The sequence below is a fragment of the Clinocottus analis genome, unplaced genomic scaffold, assembly GCF_023055335.1.
Source record: "Clinocottus analis isolate CAN_PGR_092001 unplaced genomic scaffold, fCliAna1.0.p SCAF_17, whole genome shotgun sequence".
NCBI classification, from domain to species: Eukaryota; Metazoa; Chordata; class Actinopteri; order Perciformes; family Cottidae; genus Clinocottus; species Clinocottus analis.
In genome coordinates this window covers 7,612,013-7,636,976 of record NW_027175898.1, presented here as the reverse complement: position 1 = coordinate 7,636,976, position 24,964 = coordinate 7,612,013, and the positions used below count along the sequence as shown (strand labels likewise).

At 43.0% G+C, this 24,964-nt stretch overlaps 3 protein-coding genes across 9 annotated transcripts in view; 2 read left to right on the top strand and 1 right to left on the bottom strand.

The window, feature by feature from the left end:
* Positions 1-26: 26 nt before the first annotated feature.
* On the bottom strand, positions 27-21,013 carry btbd7 (BTB (POZ) domain containing 7). 2 transcript variants are annotated; one of them, XM_068579637.1, is made up of 12 exons: positions 20,641-21,013; positions 16,307-16,377; positions 14,340-14,555; positions 11,596-12,729; positions 6,816-7,024; positions 6,203-6,278; positions 5,638-5,798; positions 5,364-5,507; positions 4,756-4,945; positions 4,439-4,617; positions 3,800-4,204; positions 27-3,642 (listed from the first exon to the last, which is right to left on the bottom strand). In XM_068579637.1, exons 3-12 carry the CDS (start codon positions 14,419-14,421, stop codon positions 2,866-2,868), a joined length of 3,357 nt encoding a protein of 1,118 aa, XP_068435738.1. In that variant the 5' UTR covers positions 14,422-14,555; positions 16,307-16,377; positions 20,641-21,013; the 3' UTR covers positions 27-2,865. The 2 variants fall into 2 exon arrangements, with proteins under 2 accessions (XP_068435738.1, XP_068435737.1); XM_068579636.1 differs by lacking the exon at positions 16,307-16,377.
* Positions 21,014-22,618: 1,605 nt separating this feature from the next.
* On the top strand, positions 22,619-23,643 carry si:dkey-85n7.8 (COX8 domain-containing protein). Its single transcript, XM_068579642.1, has 2 exons — positions 22,619-22,731; positions 23,414-23,643. The coding sequence occupies exons 1-2, from the start codon at positions 22,660-22,662 to the stop codon at positions 23,519-23,521; spliced, it is 180 nt and encodes a 59-aa protein (XP_068435743.1). The 5' UTR covers positions 22,619-22,659; the 3' UTR covers positions 23,522-23,643.
* Positions 23,644-24,270: 627 nt separating this feature from the next.
* The window catches only part of LOC137787449 (protein unc-79 homolog), a 31,705-nt gene continuing 31,011 nt past the window's right edge, over positions 24,271-24,964 (top strand). For 3 of the 6 annotated variants that reach the window (XM_068579891.1, XM_068579890.1, XM_068579889.1), the window contains exon 1: positions 24,386-24,618. In XM_068579891.1, the coding sequence (XP_068435992.1) occupies positions 24,597-24,618 (22 nt within the window). In that variant the 5' untranslated portion in view covers positions 24,386-24,596. Of the gene's footprint in view, positions 24,288-24,384; positions 24,619-24,964 lie in introns of those variants that run through there. The other 3 variants (XM_068579894.1, XM_068579892.1, XM_068579893.1) reach the window with 3 other exon arrangements.

Here is a 24,964-nt window from a genome sequence, read left to right as displayed (position 1 = left end):
TGTTGGACTGAGAGTTTCATGTCCGATTGTTTTTATTGATGTATAATAATGCCTTAACGCTAAAGCTCCAAATGAATGTTACTTGAAACAATTCAGCACGGTATGCTTTAAATAGATTCAATTGTTACATTGCTACAATGTTATGTACATCACATGAACATGTCCAGTTTGTTATGACCAAGTTAAATACCAGTGTGTTTAAATTGTTTGATGGCGACCAGTTAAAACAAATTTGTGATGTGAACAAATACTGTTTTATGAATTCAGGTTCGAAATAAAGCTATCACGTTTCTAGTGCACAAACAACCGAACTGAGATCAAATTAATTCCATAATATCAAACCAGTTTATTTTGAGGATGCCCAAGTTGACCACTGTTAAGCACCTTTTGAGGTGACAGTAGAAAAATAGATTCAGTGAAACTAAATGCAACTTAATATCACTCTACAAACATGTTTTCTATGATACCATACAAGTACAAAGTACCTGTTATAATTCAACACAAGCAATCACACATTTCAGATGGTTCAATTCCAAAAGGTGCTAAATAACACTATATACACAAAACGAGCTACATGAGATTTCAAAGGACTATTTGATGCAGGCTGGTAAGCTGGTAGAAAAGAGCTTGCATAGACATCAAAGTCACTTCTCCAATAAAAGCCCAGCCGCAGGCGGGGAAGGCACTGACTTCTCTACAGCAAAGAGCAAAACAAGGACTTTTATTCAATGGAACATTGTCCTGGAAAATAAAACAACTACCCAACATGAACATGGGGAGGAATCTGGAGTTTTGCATTTTTTCCCCATGAAGCAACCTAAATGGAAAAATGAATTTTTCTGCTTGGCAACTTCATCACTGCTAAGCAGAGAGCTAATAATATCTTCAGATCCTCTACATATTCATGTCACTTTAAAAGTAAAGAATAGGGAAGAAAAGAAACATCGCTACAAACATTGTAATCCACAGCACCTACAACATTGAACAGACTGCCCTAATGCGTAACATTTAGGAACAAAATAGATTGGGACACAATCTTTATGTTTTATACCACACATTCTTAGTGAGATTTCATGACAAAGACAAGTACACAGTGTTGTCCACTACAGTAAAAACTCAAACCTTCAACAACCACTAAAATGTGATAAAAACCATAAGAAAATTGTCAGAACGGAGTTCAATTCATTATATACAATTTCATTGGACATAGGAGCCAGCTATCGCCAACTTTTCTTCAATAGAAGATTCCTTTTGTTCGAAATTCATTTGTTCCTTTTCCCTTCAGATAATATACTGGTGGATCCTACAGTGCAAGGATACTGGTATGTGAGGTTGTATGCCAGCTGTTGGCTGTAACAGGCTTTTATGTGTGTGTACTTGCATGGTGCTGGAGCTACAGCTGTTGCGGCTCTTTAACAGTATTTTTATCGTATCAACACTTACTATGCAGGTCTACAATCTTGCATGGGGTGGTGTGATGGAGGTCTGATGTATATACATGTTAGCATTTGGGTAAAGGGTAGTTAATGTGTCCATATTAAACAGAACAGTCAAATAAGCAATTAATAGGAGTAGCGATATGACATCATACTTAATTCAACAAAAGTAGCTAAAACTGAATATTCCAAGCACCGATTAAGGCTTTAGATTTGATTACTTAATGCTATTGTTGTAAAAACAGAACAGGAGGCTCTCGCTCACTGACCAGCACACTCTGGTAAAGACTGGTGAACTCATCTGACTGATATGTACCAACACAGACCTGACTAAACATGGGAGGGTACAGTACTGAGATTGTCTCTACACAACTGTGTGTAACAAAGTTATCCTCGCACACAGACACACACGCGCACACACACACACCTGTTTCAGCTGAAATACCAACAAGTCCTCAGTACGTCAGTTGCCATGGCATCCCGATATTCACGGTATTTTAGTAATGAGCCTGCTCGTGCTCCTTCCTGCCACCCCATGCCTTCTGAAAACACCAGGTGTCTGCCTCCATGCTCGACACTCAAAGCATGTACTAGGTAAACCCCGACACAATTATCAGACTGGGTAACAGAAGAATGACGAACTCTAATGACCTACTTCCTGTCAGATCCAGTTCCTGCTTTGTGTGACCACATCTTGGCCCTTAACTCATTAGCACTGCAGAACCAGGGCCAGGAGTGGGAAACTAGTCGTCAAGTGGATTGCTATAGGCATGCTACAGGAAAAATGGAAATACAAAAAAATGGGAGGAAAATAAGACAGTCAGATGTATTTACATATGATTTTCTCACAATACTTTCTCTCTCCCAAACTGTGTACCATTGTTCGCGTGTGTAAATTGAGATTCCTATCCCACCATCTCCCCATTTGATGCTAAAACAATCAAGAGACAACAGAGCTTTTGAATGTAATCTTTGTTGCTACATCTATTGTTGTGACCTCCCCATGCAGGACTCGCACAGCATATCGCTGAACTCTTTCTTTACAATCAAACTCAAGAGAGCAATCTGTCCGAGTCGAGCCAGAGTCATCCTCTAAACTAGCAGGACGAGGCCGGCTTGCAGAGATCAATTACTACAAGCATCGACTGTTACCCTACAGCTCTTACTCATTCCATACTCTGACTGTGTGATGGAAAGCACAGTGTGATAGAGGTAGGACAAAAGGACAGATCCAATAAATAGCAACCACACCTTTATACTGCTCCTCTCAAACAAACACAAACACACACACACACACACACACACACACACACACACACACACACACACACACACAGGCACACATTTAGTGCTTTGCCATCCACTGTGATGGACGGCCACTCATCATGCTTTCCCTTTTTGTAACTCAACCCCTGGTTCTCAAATGGGGTTAAAGTGCAGATTTCTTATAAGGGTAGTCAGGCTTGCTGGGTGACCTGCGGTCTCTGGCGATCTCCTCGCTGACACTGTTCCTGTGAGGCTGCTGGAGGGACCCCGGGCCCAATGATTCCCCAGCTAGAACCATCTCCTCCGGGGCATCTCTAGGTCCCGTGTGCCTCTCCTCATAGCTGTCCATGTTTCCACTGGGTGGCCGTAAATGTCCTAATCCATGAGTCAAATCTGTCTCATTTGATCGCCCCCTTGGGATGTGTCCCATCCTAGGTTGGGCCCCAGAGGGGCTGGCAAGGACTCCATCATGCCTCTGAGAGGTCATACTAAGGACATCCAGACGTAGTGGGTCTGGGGCAGTCCGTCCCTGCGGGCGGCCCTGGGACTGAGATTCAGAAATGTAGGGGGGTGGATAAGAGCTGGAGGGAGTGCAGCTGTGGCTGTAGAGGTCTGGTCCTGCAAAGGAGGGCAGAGGGTGAGCGGAGGTCGGGGTTGCAGGTCGACAGGAGAAGTCATACAGGTCAGGGAATTCGGCTTGCGCCTCCAGCTTGGGTTCAGGAGCGTGTCTCTTGCATGAATGGCCATGTCCAGGACCGTGGCCATGACTGTGGCGGGCAGAAGGGCAGGGCCCATGGGGCAGATGGTGGACTGAGGGGCCCATTGGGCCGTGAGGACCTTCCCGGTCCAACTCTGCCATGTGCTGCTCCCTCAGGGACATGACAGAGACACCCAATGCAATGTCAGGCATGAACTCCCTCATAACAGGCTCCATGCTCATCTGCATCGGAAAACAGATACAAATGTGTGACGTTACCTGACAATTTAGCAACTGATGATCCCAGGCACAAATCATGCAGCCGCGTTTAAAGAAACAAAATCATAGCACAAAGACTCTAGGAAGTAACACGCACACACATACACACACACACACTCACCGCTTGCTGGTCAGAAAGCAAAGCTCGGCCCATAGCCTGCGGGTTGGTGCAGTCTGGGGGCTGGGGCCTGGGCACAGAGGAGTAGTCTGAGCTGCCATGCTTAGCAGCTGCATGGCGCTGGATCAGGGTGCGGTTGCAGGGATAGGAGAAGGAACGGGTAGGGGCCGGCATGGGCACACGAGGACGCCAGGCACCCTTCAGCTGAGCATGGCTGGGTGTGGCAGGGGGGTGGTATGGGGGAGGTGGAGGAGGCAAGGGAGGGTGAAAGCCAACAACCCCTTCTAGCTCTGTGAACATGCTATCCATGGCTGGGCTGCTGTTTACCCGACACCGACCCACCTGGCGTAAAGCCAGAATTGGACTCTCATCTCCAAACCTTTCATCGGGGAAAAACTTGTACGGGTTCTGAAAACACAAAAACAAAACATAAGATATAAAAAGCTATGTCCATTGTGGTGCTGACAAAGCTTTTTAGAAGAATTTCCTTAAGATTTGTCTGCCTGGGGTTGTTTAAGGTCTGTATATGCTGCATTACTGAGGTCCGTCTGTGTCCTCAGCACAAGCGTCCCCGTTAGTATCCCAGCCACAGCATCTCATCACCTCTCAAACCCCTGGGAACAAACTCTGCTTTCTACGAACCTGCAGAAGCTCAGTGGCTCCGTCTGCCAGACCAAACTCTCTCAGCACCCGCAGCTGCAGCTCATAACTGACGGTGGCACCTTCACCACAATTGAGGGCATACGCTCTCTGGACCTGTTCTGTGTGTCTCAGTTCCTGGAGCCTCCGGATCATCTCCTTCACCACAGACAGCTGAGGCACTGAAAGATGCCCACAATACAAACACATACATTGACGGATGCTTCATTTTTTGATCATAACGTTTCAAGCGTACTTCGTTTGGTGACATGAGAACCAGTTTCTGTTACTATCTTGTAATTTCTCAAAATAATTCTTACCTGGAATTTCATTGGCCACAACCGATGGCGCTGTGGTTGAGCTGCTTGCCATTTGCTGGTGGTTGATCATGTGACAGCACTGAGGCACAGCGTTGTTGACCATGTAGAGTGTGTCTGGGACATTGGACATGCGCACTAATCGCAAGCGCACCAAGTCTGTCTGCTCCACCATCATTTCATCAAGCACAGACTAAGGGGCAGGTAGGCGAGAGATGGCAAGTTAGACCACAACTTCATATGTGCAACTCAAGGACACTGAGAGGGTTTGTACTTGATTGACACTTCATTTAATAATGACTCTCTCTGGTCTAGGGAAATGTTCATAAATATTCATTGCCCTGGGAAGCCATATAAGTTATTAGGAAAAGGGTGCAAATAGACATAAAATGAATTTCAGTCAAGTGATGGAGGCAGCTATTAAAAACGGTGAGTATGCATAGCAACAACTGGGCATGGATGATTTTTCATATCTGAGCTATGAACTGGTGCACAAATTTCCCCTCTTCACAGAGCTTCTACTCTTTGATGTTAGCAAAAAAGGACACAAATAATCCACTGCTTCCTGCTTTATCTAGAGTGCAAATTAATCAGTAGTGAATGAGCCTTACCTTAGCCTCATCTACATAAGGAGCGAAGAGGCGGGGACGCACGTAGATGCCAGCGTTCTTCTGTCGTAACCAGGCATGGGCTTTCCCCCCCTCAGCTGTGGGCAGCATGTCTGAGGGAGGGGTGCTTATCAAACCTCTTTTAAGCTGTGAACAGGGGTGAAGAATGTGGATCAATGTTTAGTCTATGAAGGTCACAATGACTTGGCGGTGCGCACGCACGCACACACACACACACACACACAGCAGCTGGAAAAGGTAGACGGGCAGTACTGACCGCGTCAGCAAGGACGTCACTGTTGGGAGGTAAGATGTGCTCAGTTCGGACAAAGGGCAGGAGGGGAGAGAGGATCTCCTTTAACTCCTCCACATCCAGGTCCCTCCTTTTCACTCCCCTCTTGTTTACGCTGTGGGCTGTGCCGCTCAAAAGGTTTGGCTCTGAATAAATAAGAACAGTAGCAGCCATTAGCAGCTTTAATATTATGCATATAACCGTGAACCTGCTGGCTATTTTTCACATTGTTCAGGAAAGTTTGATTTAACAAATGATGGATATATATTGCGTTGCTTCCTGTGTGGTGCAGCTTCCTAAGAGCAGGTCGCCAGCCCATACAATATGATGACCAACAACCTAGAAAAGAAATCCTACAGAAAACAATCGCTTACGAGGTCAGAGCACACAATGACATGACCAATCACTATCAGGACACTTTTTTTAGGGTAAAGTTTGGTGCCTTTCAGTAATGCTTTTAAGTGTATTTGGAGGCTCTGGTAAGTGGGTAATTTCCTCAGAGCCATTAGGGGGGCTGCTCAGAGGGTAATTATAGAGTGTATTATCTTACCCCTGTCTGCCATCCTCTTAATAAGCTGCTGCTCGCCCCACTTAACAACATACTTGAGAATGTCCTGTTCGCTCGCCTGTAAATGAGACCAAGGCACAGAGATAGAGAGAGAGATATAGGACAGGGAGAAAGAAAGAAAGACACAAAAGTATTATTAGGACAAGGTTAGACATTGTCGAGAACAAAACTGGAGAGCTGTTTAATGAGGATGAGGTGAAAATGCAATATGTTCAGGCGGTGTCCTAGCAAAGCGCAGGCCTGGTTGGTTTGTTTGTGTAGTTGGATTTCAACACCTCAACCATCTGGTCTGACGCCCGAGTAGCTTGGCAAGGCAGATGACAGTTCAGCTTTGATTAGGTTCATGGTTTGAAGGTATTTCCCCTACAGGGAGCGGTGTTACTCGTCATCATGTTGACCTTGAGTGTTGTGCGTGTGTGTCACATATATTCTGTTAATTTATCTCTGTGTTTACTCTACTATTTTTTTTTACCAAGCAGTAGTCATTGTGAACATGTCAGGCACCCATTACTGAAACTTCACGCTTCACTTCCAAACTGTGAGATGTCATTACGGGTGACAGCTTGACAGATGAAACGATGTTCTGTTTCCTTACCTGAAGGTAGTCAGACTGAATTGCGCAGAGAAGGTGCTCTTTGCCAAGCTCGTAGAGAACATCTGAAGTGACAACCTGACTGAATTCCTCACAGAGGAAGTGCATGGCCTGCCTGTGGACCCACTTGGAGCCATATGGCTGGGAGCTCCACTTCAGGATGGGGACGAGTGAGTCCAGAGACAAGCTTTCCACAACAATGTCCTCACAACCTGTGAGAGCCAATGAGATAGATAAGCAATTTACATCTTGATATTTAAGCCTGTGTGTTCATGGGCACAAATGTATCATGTTAAAAGAAACAGCAATATAATACTTCATAAAAGTTTCAAGAAAAGAAATACAAGAGAAGGATTTAACGGAAAAGTTATTGGAATACAAGCGGTAATTCTGCAGCCGCTGCCAGACCATCAGTAGTTTTGACTTGTAGTCAGTGACCCAGGGAGTCACCCTCTACTAGCCCCCACATCCTCCTCGCTGCGTTTCCTAAATCAGAGCACATACCAGAACAGCAGGCAGTGGTTTAACTCTGTAACACACCAACCCACATAAATGCCTTTGATACCTTGATGTGTTTCAGTCTCAAGCTGCCTCCTCTTAATGGTGATAAGTAAACACAGCAGCCTGAGGAAATGTGCTGCCAGTGCAAAGGCACACACACACACACACACTTCGCAATAGTGTACACACTTGTGTGCATAATTCAAAAATGCATTAAAAAGCCACAGAACACTTTGGGAATTATGTACGTGCTGCTCTAGCCATGAAAAAAAGAAGCTACTTTATGAAAATTCGGCCTACTCCGGTACTCAAACTTACACATATTCTTAAAAAGGATCCATTTAAGCCCTAACGTCCGTCCACTCAATTTAACATATGATTGGCTAGGTCAAGTTATAAATGCCAAATCCCAACACATCTTGTTTTCAGCCTACATATCGTTAAATACAAAATGGACATCCATCGAGATAAAGCCGGACTGACTGACGTCCAGTTAAAGCTGCTCTGAACTGTGACACAAGCTTGCCTACTTCCTCATTCCAGGCCGTCCTGTCCATCAGCTCATAGTTTGGCTAGTAGCAAGGCTCCACTGGGAAATGCTTCTCTTATCTTGAAGTAGAGGATCTAAGCTGCCTTTCCGCCCCCAAACCACCACTTTGAACATACACTCTGGGAAACTGGACACCAGACTTAAGAGGGATGGCTCCAGCAATGCTTTTGAATACAAAGCTTCATATCTTTCTAAGCATAACTTACACATTTTGAGGATGAACACATAAACACACACACACACACACACACACACACACACACACACACACACACACACACACACACACACACACACACACACACACACACACACACACACACACACACACACACGTAAACAATCATGTAGGTGCACATGTATGGATACACAAATTTATGATGCACTTCTTCTTTTGGGCGTCTTAAAGTTGTAATAGCAAGTTAGCAGAATGTAAAGCAGACACCCGCAGTGTTTTAAAACCAACTCCTGCATCGTTAAGAAGACAGATTAAGTTGAAATGTGGACCGAGGCACTTTGGCTTTTTTTTATCTGCTATAAACAGACTGAAAGAGGAAATGGATTCACAACATCTGTGCCTCTGTCTCCACCACCGTCTTCTAGAAAGTGCTTTTGCTCACGTCAATCTTTCACCTTTGCATCTTTACCCTCTCTGAAAAGCAGACACGCACACACACGCACAAAAAGGCAGACAATTCCCCACTTGGGACCAGTGGCCCGGGAAAGCAAACCGCTCTGCTCTGTGTTAGTCCATTATAATTCACAGCGACAGCCAGCCTTTTAAAATGCAGCACTTTTAATATGAGCTAGAGATTAGAATCAGCATTATATCTAATACTATCCCGCCTCCCCATCTCTCCACGGGTGGTATACCTCATTCACTAGAGCCGAGTCGACAAGAATATAACACAAAAGTTGGAGCAGCAACAGCCAGCTTAAACTACATTAACTTTGGAGGACATATGCATTTCGTCTTGCTGTTGCTATTTGGAGCTCGTTGTTTATGGAGCGCACAGTCTCCAAAGCCACTTAAATCATCAACAGCACTCAATGGCCTGTAAACAAGCCTGTGGATGTAAATCATGTCTGATGATCACTCAAGGACCCGGACTTCAGTCAGCACACTCTAAACACAAGACAGGGCACTGAAAGCACCGGTCAGTCAGTGAGCATGGCGAGAGAGGGAGTACCACAGTGCAACCACACTAGCTGGCTCTAATCTCTGTGGTGCACTTGAAAAATTAATAAGGCTTTTAATATTGGTTGCTATTTGAGTGAGGTGGAGTCATAAAGGGATACACATCTTGAGAATTAATCAGGAAGAATGCCAGCAAGATCAACTGCTCCCCAAAAAAACTCCATGGGCTGAAACTTCACACAGCCAGACGGTAGCAGTTGAGGAGCACACAAGGGGACGGCCGTGTGACAGATCAGAGGGCTCTCTCCATGTGAAACCCCTGGCACAAGCCTCTGTGCTGCCTCATGACGAGACACGGCAGCTACTGATGTCTGAAGTACTGGGCTGGGCACAGACCAATGTTTCTGATTTCCGAATCAACTCACAGATTAGACACCTGGAGGTTGTAGGATTTTTTTTTAAAATTTAATGTGAAATTCTCCAAAAAGGGTTATTGAAGGTTGCAAAATAGACAAAAAGATCATAAAATAATTCACCAATGACTCCAGGTCAACGCAAACCTAAACCATCTCACCACATTCCACATTGTGGTTTCATGGGAACTGATTAGAGCGGTGCAGCACTGTGGGAGACGAAGTAGAGGGGATAAAAATACCCCTCAAGTAAGGGCTTGTTGAGAGGGGGGATGGGAAAGAAGAGGAGGTGATGGTGTGTGGGGATGACACTATTTAGCTGCTCGTCGGCTTAAGCTGCCAGAGTGACCCTGAGAGCGACACTAGAGCTTGAGGGTGGGAGGTAGTGTCTAACCAGCTGAGTGTCTGGTGTTAGTGTACAGCACTATCGAGATCACTGCGGAGGTCTTCAAAAAAAAAGAAGAAAAGAGAGAGATTTTTGGCCCCTTAATTGATACAGAGAGTTCAGCATCTGCCGACAACTAATCCTGTGCTATTGTCAGATTTTATACAAGCATGCTCATTATTGTAGAGTTTATTGGATTCTAACCAAGTTTTATAAATGCATGAGTTAGCGTCACCACAGCCGTTCTGAAAACTTCAGAGATTTTCAACCAAAAGCATTTGGAATGGACGCATGAAAAAGTAGGAGCACTGGCTCACACTTTTTTGTGCCCTCTCCTCATGAGAAGCAATTGAACAAGATGCTGGCGATCAGTTAAATAACACCAAAAGGACATTTGGCCTCACAATACAATACTTTTACTAGACTGCAGTGTTGTGAAAACGTTGAATAGTACGGTAACTTGCTGTTTGAAAGTGAAAATAATAGTGTTTTGATTTCCGTACACAGTATGGGGCAGTGAAGATAGATGCATGCTTAAATTGCTTAATGCGTCACACATTACCATTCCAATATTTAACAAACTAATTCCTATCATGGTGGCTCTCTGAATGAAAAAATGGTTATTGGATATGATAACAGTGTTGAGTCATAAAGCTCTCTGGATCCACACAGTCCTGACAGGCAGGACAAATGCAGCACCTTTTGTGCAAATGTATAAAAGACTTCTACAAGTATTGCATTTTGCAAAGGTTATTATGATTTTAGAGGAGCTTTGTTAGGTGTGTTAGAAACTTCACAGCGCTCAGACATGTCACTCGTGAGAAGGTGAGAGTGACAAAGTGACTGGCTCATGTCATGTCAAACAAGGGCTTTAACCTTTGCCATGTTACTGGGGTCAGTCTGAAACAGTGGCAAAAGTTAGAAAGACAGTGTCATCCGGGTAAAGTTGGACTTGTGACAAAGTGTTGACAGCAGTTCTGAGGCGCCGCATGTATCAGACAGTAAGTTGTCTGCCCCAGGAGATATAGACAAAGCCTCCATCTTATATCAATCTGTTACTGGCAGCCGAAGCTCAAACACCCATCAAAGTCAGTCAAGCTGTTTAACTAGCCTGGTCTGCACAATGATATATTGCACATATGCCAACTGACATATGCATAATGCAGTTTTATGAAAGGTGGAATATTAATACAATGAGGGTCAGAAACATTATGCATAAAGGGAGAGCTTTAAGTAGGCCTGATTCATTCAAGGCCATAATTTACAAAAAAATTCAACTCTTATTACTTTATCCACAGAGACTGACACTATAATTAGTGGACTGACAAATTAACCTTTTAATTCAAGGTAAAAACTATGCAACTACATAATCGCAGTTTTATAACAATTTGTCCAAGCTGCTAACTAAACCCTACTGAGAGTCATTTAGTCAGTTTGACACATTATTAATAAATCAAACCACACTAAATTGTGGGGCAGACATTGCTCTTACGTACAGCTGGACAAATCAATCAACAGTCCAGTATTTTTAAGTTACCCTGAACTGTTATATAGCGGACCAACATATATGAGGGGAAATACATGCAGTAATGCATTGAAAATATTGACATTTATGGTGAAAGGTCAACCTGATAACAAGTCTCGAATTGAAGGTAATTTTGCCCAGCCGCACTCACAAGCACCACCAAGTATGGACAACGTGGATTTAGTCCATTTAGAACAAAATCTTTTTCATCTTGTCAAGTACTGTTAACTTGTGCAAATGCATGTGCAATATAAATATAATTATGACTCACCTTGTGCAAGCATACTGAACTCCAAGAATAGAGCGATGTGGTACAGCTCCATTGCCTCCTCCGTGCGTGTGCTTGCTCCACGGCCCCCAGCCACCAGGGCTTGCACCTCACCAAGGCTGCCCGCTGAGGGGCTGCCCCGCAGCACCAGCCCGAGCTCCACCACATCTGTGTACATGCAGTGGAGAATAACCTGCACATATTTACGCGGGATAATGGACTCATCCAGCACTATGCGGGTTGGTGTCTGCAATGTGCGCTCTGTCATTTCCTCTCCCGTGCGGATGCGCCTCTGCAAAAGGTTTCTAAAGAAAGGAGAACGTGCCGAGAGGATAGCTTTATGAGCCCGCAGGTCCTCGTCTGGGGTCCCGGCGCCTGCTGAGCTCACTGTTGATGCTGCAGCCACAGCACCTCGCTCATTACAGCTTTCTATCATCTCAGAGTCGGAAGAGAAGCTGAGCAGAGCGTCATAGTAACACATGTAGTCAAACAGGCCCTTCATGTCAGCTTCCAGGGAGTTGGGTGTACCAAACTCCTCACTGAGTTGAACGAGTACATCCACGTTTTGCAGCCTGGTATCCTCTGCCCCGCCCACCCCAAACTCCCCAGTGTACAGGTAGTGAAGTAGGGCAGAGAACATGGGCACATCAATGCCAGCGGTCTCAATGTCCATGAGAACTTCTGCTCCATAGCCAGGGGATGACGACAGCAAAGTCTTGAAAAAGGGGCAGCGGGCAGCCAGGATGGCCCGGTGAGCCGGGAAGCAAGTACCTTGGAAGATGAGGTCCACATCAGTGCAGTACTTGTGCTGGTAGAGGGCGGCCAAATCCCGGTGCAAGCTAGGTGCTTCAGCACGTGCGAGGCTGGCTTGGAAGCTTAGCTCCTTGAGTGCTGCTGTTCCCTCATATTCCTCCACCAGGGCATTTGTGTCCCGTACGTCCCACCCTGACAAAAGCTCTCGCATCTGCCGTGCATGATCTGCTGAACGGCTGGACTTTCTCCTTTTGATGAACCTCCGTTTGAGGGTCGCCAGACCGAGGCTCTTCTTCTTCCTGTCGGTGGGCCGCTCATGTCCGTGCTCCAAACTGTATAGCTTCGACTCCCAGCCATATCCATGCTGTGAGTAGGATGAGGTCCCTGAAATAAACCCACATCATAAAAACTTTAATTTGTGTTCAAACAATCTAAAAGTGTAACACATTCTGGATATAAAGAAACCCCTTATCTTTTTTAAATAACTACAACATGAGACATAGTTCATAAGCCCTACACCACTTGAGGACAGACTGCTGAAAACACGTTCTGTCTCTAGCACCTCTGTCGTGTGGCCAGCTCTGTCAGGCCAAATACACACTACCAAAGCATTTGGATCTAGTTCAACAGCAGAAATAAAACACCCAAACAATATACCTTTATGTTTTGTTTAAGAGCAAACTATGGTTCAGCGCAGAGAAGACTTTGCGCTGAACCATAGCTCAATGAAGACTTTGTCCTGCTTTGTAGTTTTCAATTAATTTGGGCCCATTCACATCCTTTGAGCCAATCAATTACACTAAATAGCAGTCATGTTTGGCTTGAGAGACAGGACTCGTACGACACAAGTCAGAGGAAGAGCTGCCAAGGAGATCCTCTTTTCATGCCCTTCTTTCAGCATCTATCAATGTGACTCAAATAGTAATCATACACTGTGAATCATCCCTGGCCCAGGCCAGCTCAAACAAGCAACTGCTGAGCGTAAACCTCGTGGGTCTCTAAAGGGCTACAGAGATCATTTGGCGCCTTAAACAATACTTTCACGTTTAAGAAGACTCTACAAAAAAGCTCAGAACCAAAGTCATTCAGAAAGTGAAGTAAAAATGTTTTGATTATTGACAGATGTATTTCAATTCATCACTGAAGCAGTTGTCCAAACCCTCTGGTACTGAGGGCTTATTGAAAGATTTAAAGACCATAACCTAGAAAGACTCCAACAGTTGATCATTTAGGAGTATCAGCTAAGTCTCCTAACATGCCTCATAATAAACCGTGAACTCTAACAACCTATGAAAAGCCCTACTTAAATATAAGCAATACAGAGTGACTTCATACACCTGTGTGCAAAGTAACACACACACTCAAACAATACAACACGCATGTCAAACAGACAGAAATAAGCTAGTTAGTACAACAAGGCTCTCTGACAGTGATATCAACACTGCTAAAAGTGAAACAAAAGCAAAAGGTCTCAGACTGCATGTCATGTTATTCAGTAGAACAATGTGACAGTCTAACAAGCAGCCTAAAGCTGGTCCCAGGGACAAAAATCACGACAGCCGATTAGTTCCCATCCAGTCTAAATAGCCAGCAGCCTTATAATGATGACATCATACCACAAGCACATGGAAACAACAAAGCCATGAAGAACAAGACTGCAAGGCTAGTACTTTTTTTTGGTGAAAGATACTTTTAAACTCTGACAGCAGAATACTTCATGTGATTTTGGTTAACCACCCACATTGGACACAAGTTTATTTGCATATCTGCCTCTCTGAATACTTCATAAAAGCCATATGGCAGGGAAAAGTAGGAGCATTGTTTTTTGTGCTCTCATGCACAAATGCACAAAAAGTGCTCTCATGCACAAATATATCCACCTCTTGCACCAATAGTTCTCATGAAAGCAGGCAGAATAGTCTAATCAGAGCTGACTTTGTTTTGACTGTGCAATCGATGACGACACTCAATTAAACCACGGACAAAACACCTACCTATAAAAGTTTGCTGTGCCTGTGCATTTCCCCCTATGCGTGGCGAGCATGAGTGTGGATAGCTGGATCCATTAGCACCCATCCTCACTTCTCTTCACTTGCTATTTGGGGGTCCCCCCTCCTGCTGAGTCATTCTGCTCAGACAACGTATTCCTCTCAATCCTCAGTCGTGGGTTAGGCACGGATTCTCAGAGCCCGGGGTCCAGCCTGCCATACCTGGAGGGAGGAAGAAGAAACAGGATGGAAAGAACAGTTAAACAGATGTTTAAGTCAAAGAGTGAATGCGTTTTAAAATGTTGCTGACTAACATCTCACAGGGATTGCTGCATGATGAGTTTGGACTGTTTGGACTTGGTTAAAGATAATGAATGGCCAGGGGCGTTAGTGTTAAGGAAGCGGAACAAAGGGACACCTATTACTATCTATTACACAGTTTCAGCCCCATTGATTGATGTGCAATCATGAATCATAAAGGCCTTTGCCATTTTACAGGCCTGAAATGCTACAAATTATTGTGATGAGGAGGCTTTTTTTAGAGTGGCAGTCTTTATCTGAAGAATGCGTACAAGCTTCTATCTCAAATCTTCATCGCTGACTTGGGTTAACAAAGGCTTCCTCTGCTCGGCCCTCAGGAAACTCTGCCTGAGAGTCAACAACAAATCTAATGCAGATGTACAGTGACATTCAAAGGAAGGTACAACTCACTCAGCCTTTGCTCATGTGGTCCCTTTTAGTAGTTTGGATATTTGTAGTCTAATGAATACTACAATTTTAGTGACAACTCATTCCATTCCATTATCCACACCGCTTATCCTGTTTTAGGGTCGTTGGAGCCGATCCCAGCTGTCGATGGGAGAAGGCAGGGTTCACCCTGGACAAGTCGCCAGTCCATCACATGGCAGACATAGAGACAGACAACCATTCACAGTCACGTTCACACCTACGGGCAATTTAGAGTCCAATTAAGCTAAGCTGCATGTCGTTGGATTGTGAGAAGAAGCCGGAGAATCCAGAGGACACGGGGGGAACATGCAAACTCCACACAGAAGAACCTGCCACACCGCGATCCAACCCCAGCCCCTCTTGCTGTGAAGCAACAGTACTAGCCGCTACCCTACAGAGACAACCCATTCACTAATAATAACAGCAAGACACTCCAACCTAATTTTGTGCCTGCGGTGTGTGACTGGGTATAAAAGGGTTAGTTTGAGTTGAAATGTCACGTAGCTAGCTTTACTACTTTAGTTAGCATAGAATAGCTGCAATGACCTGTGTGTTCAGTGAAACTCTTTTTTAGTGCTTCAGAGCCGTGTTGATGGAAAATGTGATCGCAATCTTAGTCCATCATGTGATATGGGGGAGCTCAGTAAGACAATATATACCTTAAGCTGATACAAATGTGTCAAGTGTCAGCGGTTTCGCCATGTCATTGTTTATACAGTAGTATACGTGGCATTTCCCATTAATATCAGGGCATGGTGGGCGATGTAGGATATTGGAGTTTTATACAGGACGAAATACTTTCGATATATCAGGTGTTTCATTATTATGCATAAGACAAAAACAGACATTGCTGTCTGTTTATTTTGTCCAATAAACGTGTATAAACATGCCTTTTTCCACTGATTAACAGTTTACATTAGGATAAATCTGTATGTAAATAATTAAGAAGAAAGATGTCTGCTTCTTCAGTTTCAAGGTCGTGGTATAATGCATGATGGCTTATTAACACATTGCCAGGCTTACTGGGACACTTGAGTACACCAGAGACATCGTTATTATAATAAGTAACACCTGTACTGTTCCTGCCATGACAAGTCAAAACTTCTCTGTGAAAAATGTTGTTTCTGAGTATTAACGCAATACCAATTCTACAGGACAAATTATTTTGATTATTCAGTCAAATTAACAGAATATGCTGTGCAACAGATCACATAGCTCCATACGGCCATTTCCCCTCAGCTTACCCTCGCCACTCATGGCACCAGGGACGCAGTAACTTTTCCACTCTCTCCTTTGTAGTGTCACTTGCTACAACCTAACAGAAAGCAGGGCACCTCATTAATTAAGCATGCCCTTAATTATCAGAATATTAATTACAAACCAAGTATATCCAACTTCATTTCTACCAGCAAGTACACTTAAGATAAAAAAAACATATTTGTATGATTTTGCAAAATAGAGGGACAGCGTCTCATTGTTTTATAGCACTTACATTATGGTTATCGTTGCATTAATATGCCCTTTAAAAAGCATTATTTAGTGACTTTTATATGCAATTATCATTGCTCTTGCATTTAAATAGCTCAATATAAATGGCATATATATTTCTTATATAGTTAATGTGAGATGGAGAACTATAGTGTGACAGGAGATCTGTTTTGTTTCAGCCTGCTAGTTTTTCCTGCCCACTTTACCAATAAATCATTGTGTCTGCCCCTTTAGAGCAGCACTCTACAGCCTCCCAAGGGTTCAATGGAAAACCACAGCCTGTTACTCCACACACACAAATAGTCACCGAGCAGTCACACTAGAGCACTCCAATAAAAATGTGGTTGATCTTTATTTCATTAGACTGCTTTAAATAAGCTCCATCTTCACAGGGAATTCATTTGGACAAAATTAGAAATTGAATTTGAATATGAATATGGAGGAGTGAGGAGGCAGCCCTTGAGATACATACCGCCTTGTTTACTAAAGGGGGCGGGGGATCCTCTAAGGAGCACAGCAGAGGCAGAATAAAACAAAGCAACCAACACATCAATTGAACAACACGCTGATTCCCAGCTAGGCAAACTCACAGCGTTAACTCATTCAAATGAGGGAACCAAATCTAACTTGAACTGCAGTGCAGAATTTCTCAAAGCAAAAATTAAGAGACCGCTATTTTCTTGAGACCTGACTCACACTGTTCAATATTTAGCATATATGCCACAATCTATCAACGTTAAAACACTTTCCAGCAGTTTTGACTGAAACAGCGTGCTGCTCTGTTGTGTTCAGAATGGGAGCAGAGGAGGGCAAGGCCACAGACGGAGGCTGGGGGGGAAGCAGACGCTGGCCAAGCTGGACTATACGGCCCTAATGAGAGGTGACAGGAGACACTCCCTGCCCCCACCTATCTCTTCCCACATACACAGAGACATATGCAGCCTTTCAAACGGCTGCTCACCTTGCCTCAGTTGCTTGGATCATTTTATATTATTTAAATTAGCCACTTGCAGAGGGTTAAAAGACAGAACTCCAGTCTCCCAGAGAACATTACCATACAAAACTGCTTGGCACAAGAACAGGACCGATGTATTATTCAAATGACAGTCAAGGCACCTTATCAATCATTTATGTGGATGTCCTCATCACAGCTAGAGAAAGAGGAAGCGGTAGGTATCTGGATCTGCTTTCCTGTCTGCAACGCCAAATTTCAAGAGCCTGTTCTTATTATTTCAAAGCAGGTTTTTACAACTCATCCACTTAACTAAAGCTCTGCTAATAAAACACACAGGCAACATTTTGAATCAAAGCGACAGCTGCAATGAAGCTAGGACAGCATGACAAGACTCGAACAATTGAAAGTAATGTGATAAATTACTTGGGCAATGTAGCAGATGATTGAGAAACTTTCATACCTTTCTTTGGTAATTTTATAACGGTTCGAATCTAAAGACCTAACTGCTTTGTTCAAATGGCACAAAGACACCTGGGCGCTGTGCTCTTGATTGGTCCCACTGTGACTCCTATGAATTAAATAATACAATTACAAACTTTTGACAGTATTCTTTGTTAGGCTCAATGACATAGCCCCTAATCTTCTGAAGAGGAGCAATCACTGTGCCAGTATCACAGTCAGGCGAGAAAGTAAGAGCAGCAACTGTAGAGATACCGAAATGCATCTCCCCAAACACTTCCCAGTCTAGAATGACACCGTAGCTGCAAAGTGCTCTAAATGTGTCAAAGCTTTCAAAAACACAGCTCTTCAATATAATTTCTTCAACATTAAATTTGTATTAGTGTATTACTGACATGTTATTATCTTATGAAGTCCTGTCACACTGATCCCAGAAGAAGCATAGATAATTGACTTTCTTGACTCGTATACAATGTAAAGATGCAGGCCTTGTCCATCTGGTACAAAAATACAATCCAAGTGTGTTAACTAATCCCTTGTAATGTGGGTCTTTAAATATATATAACCCTATAACAACAAAAAAACTAAAATGTTTTGCTGACACAGAAGCTTTTAAATGCCCTGTTTGGAGACTTGGAGATTGCGCTTTGTTAAACAAGCACGGCTTCAGACAGTAATTATAGACCGCTTGACTCTTTGGATATTTGATACAATCAGAGGTGCTCAAAAAGGAACATAATAAGCAATGCAGCGGTTGAGCTAAAACCAGAACTTCCTAACAGAGTGACCTCTGTGGTATTGACGTGCCTGCGTGCATCTCACAGCAAGATTAGCAAATGAAATATGGTCCACAAGTGGAGAAAACCAAATGAATTGCTCTTTTTAAATAACAATCATGTCATATTTTGTCTGAAATGATAGTTGAGGGAAGATGTAGTGGCAGAGAAGACTGCTTACCTCTGCAGTGTTTCTGCCAATCAGGTCAATCAGTATAACAGTTAATCAGGCCATTCGACTGATTACAGAATCTGCCAGGAGAGCTACAGGAAACTACAGGAATCAGAACAGGCTAGAAACAGCGACACACTGACATGACAGAGACAGATAGAGTAAACAAAAGTCTTCACAATGATGACTCATGGTGGGCAGCCTCTAGATTAGCCCGTCAACCATCAGTATGGACCGTGGTGCTGCATATTTAGCATTTCACAGACTATCTTGTTGTGAGATGATGATAATTGTTATTGCTCTGGAGGCCCTCACACACAAAAGTATTTAACATACAAGATAGTCCATCTGAATCAATATGTTATTTCATTTAGATCTTTGGGTGAAAACATGAGGATACCTGCAATAATAAAGAGTCAACGGATGAATATCATAGGTGAGCTGGAAAAACAACTGGCCATCTTTACAATAAAGAAATGTTAAGTGTGTAAAGACCATGCAAACACAACCTGTCAGTCAACCTCCAGCAGATGAATGGCAGCTCAGGAAACAATAAGTGCTTATTTTAAGTGAGTTGTCAATGCTCCTCATTGAGTTCTTAACACAACAGGCCTGGGTAAACAGCATTCGGGCCAAAGTCCAGCTCATTCAGTAACTCTGTGGCAAGTACTTGCCAGCTCACAGCTTTTCATGCCAGTCATGGACTTCTGAGCATGAAACTCCAGTAATTACATGTCATTATTGGCTTGGAGCACTGACACAAATACTTAACCTGGTGAAATGACAAACCTAAATGCTGAGGAGAGCAGTGAATACACTTTTTTACGAATGAAAAAAATCATTAAGACACAGGTTGACTTTCAGAGGAAGGCAGGGTGTAAACAATGCTGTCTCTAACCAGCGTTTCAATGGGATTACTACAGGATTATCACATGTGCATATGGCTCCTCACCACTTTAATAGATGGTGGTACCAACACATATCAAATACATTGTTAGAGAAAACCCGACGTGATGCAATGCAAACATCATCATTTGGGTGGGTTGGACGAATACGTAAGGGTATGTATTGGGGATCTCTAAATATATAGGCTGAAGGAAAGTACGATATGACTTTTCCACACCAATAAACCCTACTCTACAAGTAGCCTATGGGTTACAATATATGATGGCATATGTTGCCACAGTATGCAAAACTATCACAAATACCGTTATCTGACACAGAGGCAATGAACAGCAACATGTAGGTTGATCCGCAAAGTTAAAATGCAAATACATCCCGAACTTTTCTACCGATATGAACTCCCCAAAACGGAAGAATAGCCGCCCCCATCCCTTTCTCCCCTGTAACCAGTGTATAAAGAAATCAATCATTTGTAATGGCTTTGTTAGCCTTACGTTTACGCGGAGCTATTGTTGCTCTTTGAGCTATTGGTGGCTACCGCTGCACAGCGGAAGCTCGGGTTAAAAGTGCGTGTAAGAGGAAAAACCAGGAGAGTGGTTTATCTCAGCTGATGCAAATGGTCAGTAATGTCCAAACATTCAGCGACTGCCTGGCGAGGGGAGTCACATTCACCACAGCCCTGTAATTAGTAGCATATCCTCGGAGGCTAGGGTAAGCTATCTCCGCTGTGTCGCTTCGACTTCAACGTTACCCCTCAGAAACAGACATGCACTTGGAGCAGGATGCGACGCAACTGTTGAAAAGCAAGCGCTCGAACATATTTACCAGAAAGTGGAGAGCTCCGTGGGCATTATATCAATCCGTAGCACCTCGTAGTTCAGACAGTACTCCGACCCAAGTTGTCCCTGGCAGGCAGGCAGAGAGAGAGCGAGAGAGAGAGAGAGAGAGAGAGAGAGAGAGAAAAAAAATGCAGCTCAACACCTTCTTTTTTTCCAACTCTGATCATTACGCACGGCTCGACGTCAAGGTCCACATTTGATCCCTAATATGCGGTCATTTCCACTTGCGGCGACTTTCCGGCGATTTTCCAGCATTTATCTGGACTCTTAACTAAACCAACACCGTTTTTATTCTCGGTTCGGTTCGGTATTTCCCCATAGTAGCACGACGCCTTGTTGGGTGGTTGTTATGGCCTATCCCAACGATAACCCTTTCAAGCTAGACAGAGCCACACACCGAGCTTCCGGTCAGGGCCTTCAAAATAAAACAATGGAATATTAATTTATTTCATTTGTATAATAGAATATATGTCTGATAGAATCCGTTTTAATTAAATGTTCCTGTATTATTCATTGAAAAGTAATTACAACAAATAAATACTGTTCACATTGGATATAGTTAGCGTGTCTGCACTTTTGTTGCTTCATTGGTTTTTAAGCGAAATAACCCTTTTTCCTGTGTTTTTTTAGCTTGACAAGTTCTCAACGCTGTACGCCGACTGGACAAGAGGCCCATCAGTACTCTGAACAATTTGTGCAATTATACAGTTGCTATCGCCCTCTAGTGTTTTTTTGTTGCAGTAGGAATTATGAGGGCTTTATGCCATCAACAGTATAGATGAGAATGTCAGTATTTAATAGAGAGGACTAAATATTTAGGTGCAATATGTACTGAAGTTAATCATTATTCATAACTTGTATCTCCTGCATAAATGGTCTGCTGCGTGGAGTGACTAGGATGTAACGTTAGGCTTTAAAGCGAATTTAGGCCATTCAAATCTACAATATAGCAAAGCTTTACACGATCTAATCCATGCACCAACCTTATGCAGCTGGCTGGGCGAACTCCATTGCACTGAATTGAATTGGTATGATATCTATTTTAATGGCCTCTGATTGAAGTTCCTTTGGCGTCCTGTTGATGGCGACACAATACATGTAATGTAGGCCAAAACGTATTTGGTACATACTAATAGCACATATTTTTCTTTATCTCGATTTATGGACTCCATGGTCATTTTTTTCAGTTTTTATATAAACAGATTCCCTGATTTTTATACAATTAAAAGCCCTGTGAGATGTGTCATAATAACACAATAATGGAATGACGTTGAATAACTAACAAGGAAACAAACAACTGAATGTGCCTCCTGTAAGAAAAATGTGTAGGTTTATTCTAACCTGGCAAAAATAAGGGTATTATGTGTCATTAATTCAGAGAATTGAGTGACACAATGTTTATATGTTGTATTATTTTAGGTAATAGGATGATAAAGGTTGTTTATCGTCATGGATTGAGTTTGGTGTTATCCTGAAGACATTCTCTTTGGAATACATGGCATCATTTCCACATAGAACAACATCTCTGTTACTTTTTGCAATGTTTCATTGTATGTATTCCAATATTTTGATTAATTGTCAAAACGTGCCCACTCAAGCCTTGAGTATCTCTTGCAACTTGGTCCACATTAGTTGTTGAAAATGTATTTTTTAAGAAATGTTATTGCTGTGGACTAACTTAGATACAACTAAGTATCTAAGTAGTTTTAATAATGAATTATAATGTAGAATCCCTATCATAATATACAGAGTTTATTTTTTTTTCCAGTTCCTTTTACAGTCTCACAGGCCAACTTTGTTATCTTGATGAGAAGTTGGTCTGTATGTTTACATGAGTGTCTTTTGAAACAACTCCTCCCAGGGAATTAGCTAAAAGTAGTGACTATCTATGAGCATCTCACCGGATATGAGGAGACATTTGCACAGAAACATGCCATTTTCGAGAGTCTCTGTGAGCAGAAAGATGTTCTCCCTTTTTAGACCCGTGCTGACCTGGTGTAGGTTGATGAAAGCCACTCAACAACATCACAGGTCAACCATCTACAGCAAGCCACCAAAGGAAAAGATTGGGCCAGTGGTAAGAATATCTTTATTATTGTCTAGTAGAAGTTTAATGGACAGACAACCCAGATTGTTTGACTTAAAATATATGTACTGCAACAGCAGGAATTTATATACTTGTACTTACTGGGTGCTAAATTAACTATTATTAATCAAGATGTTAGGACCATGCTGGAACATAAAAAGTGTAACACTCTTGGGAAGTCGGTATCTGTGACACTTCACTGTATTTCCCCTAACGCGAGGAATTCAAGCGAACTGTATCCCCAGTCCGTAGAGTGGGAGAGATGTTTTATTCATTTGTTATCCATAAGTCAGTTTGAAGCTCGGGCCTCGTAAAGAGATCTTATGATGGAACTGCAACATAGCGGTTGGTGTTTATGCCACTATAAATCTGTTGATCTGTCCTCGGGGACAATCACAGGGGCTTTTACAAAGCCCGGCTAAGGTTAGGAATACCAGAGTGCAGAGGGACAAAGGGAATATCATGGCAGGACGATATAAATGGGGGCTGCTGTTGTATCACCCGATGAGTCATTGAGATTGGGACCTTCAGTTGTGGACACAGGTGTTCAATATCCTTTTTTCAACATGTAGCTGCAGTGAGGTTTGGGAGATATACTGCACTGTATACCCTTTATGTACTACAAATCTGCCCTTATATTTTTATGTTCATGTTCTCATGGACTTTCTTACAGCAATCTTTATTTGCCATGTGTGTGTTTGCTGTGACCCTCTTGGCCCCGGCTGGATGGATCCTGCATCACATCCCAGAGTACCGACAGAGATCACCTCCACAACCCTGACTTCTTAAAAACTCTACACTCAGGAAGACACCCATGCACTGTGTTATTGTGGTTTCCAATGTGCAAATTGTTGTGAAGGTAAAACTTGACGATTAAACTGTTTTACTGTATAAAGACTTTGATATGATATCTGCTGTGGTATGTTTTATATCTAACGCGTATAGGTTTAAAAATTAAAACAGGCTGATTTGTTGACTGATCAGATTCATGTAATGTCTGGGAAGTGCCTCATGTTTGTTCCTCCCAATCAAAAGAGATGAGATGGAAATACTGCAACAGTTCTTGGCACAACCTGTAATGGTAAGGTTCTGTCAGCGGTTCAGACTCTGAAGTCTGTTTATCGCTCACTTGTATTTTACTGTGGGAATATTTTAAACAATTATATTACAGGCTCAAATAATGGTATATCAGTAAATAATATTGGGAATGTATTTAGCCTAATGCCGTCTAGTATTCACTGCTGAAATTGGGAATAACTTCCATTCACAAGGGAAAACAATAGACTATTATAAAACATGAAAACAAAACTATGCAACAATATAAATATTCTTCCAGGACACGTTATGCTCGTGGTCATGAAAATGTAACAACCATCTGTTGCACTTTTCTCTTTTTTTCATGCATTATAATACAAAAGTGCACGAGCAAATTCCTAGATTTCCTTGGTATTTTCCTCATATGGGCTAATCAGTTCAAATAGGACTGATACGGTTGTGGGAAATCATGAATGACAATTTGTCAAAGGTGGATCAGTCCATTGAGAAAGGTATGGTGTCGCGGATGTATATCAACGTTCCTCTCTGTCACGAAAGAATACAATTCTTAAAATTAAAATCAGACTCACAAAATTGGGTCTTCGTTTTAATTCGGCTGAAAGCGACCGCGCCACCGCTAAAACGCCACAGTGCATGAATCCATCGCGCAGAGTGGTACAATCAAGCCGAGCCTGGGCTGTAAGGGGGGTATATTCACTTTTTCACGACTGACGGAAACACAACGCCGGAGAGGAGGAAGAAAAAAAAAACACCAAAAGAATTGACAGTCTGGGTTTTATGTTTCCCCAAGTGTCTGCGAAATGTCTACGAAGGCAGAGCAGTGTAAGTACGGCTGTATGCGTGTGTGTGTTTTTTCCCCTGTCTTGTCATGGGGGTTTGAGCTGGAAATGTGATTTTTGTTGGAACCAAGAAAGCGAACGAGGGGAGCTGTCCTTGGTGATGAAACCGCGGTTGCCATGGCAGGTTGCAACACGTCCTCTCGCTGCGGTCTGGCTGGAGGCGCCGCGGTGTGTTTCTCGGCATGTTAAGGGGAAAACAATTTAATGGCTACATCGTCACATTATCTTTTCTGTGATTGACGTGTGGCTGGATAATGCGCCTGCAAAAAAAAGCGAGGTGTGCTGCTGATCTCAAGGTCGACCAGACAGAGTCTTTACTGAACAATATG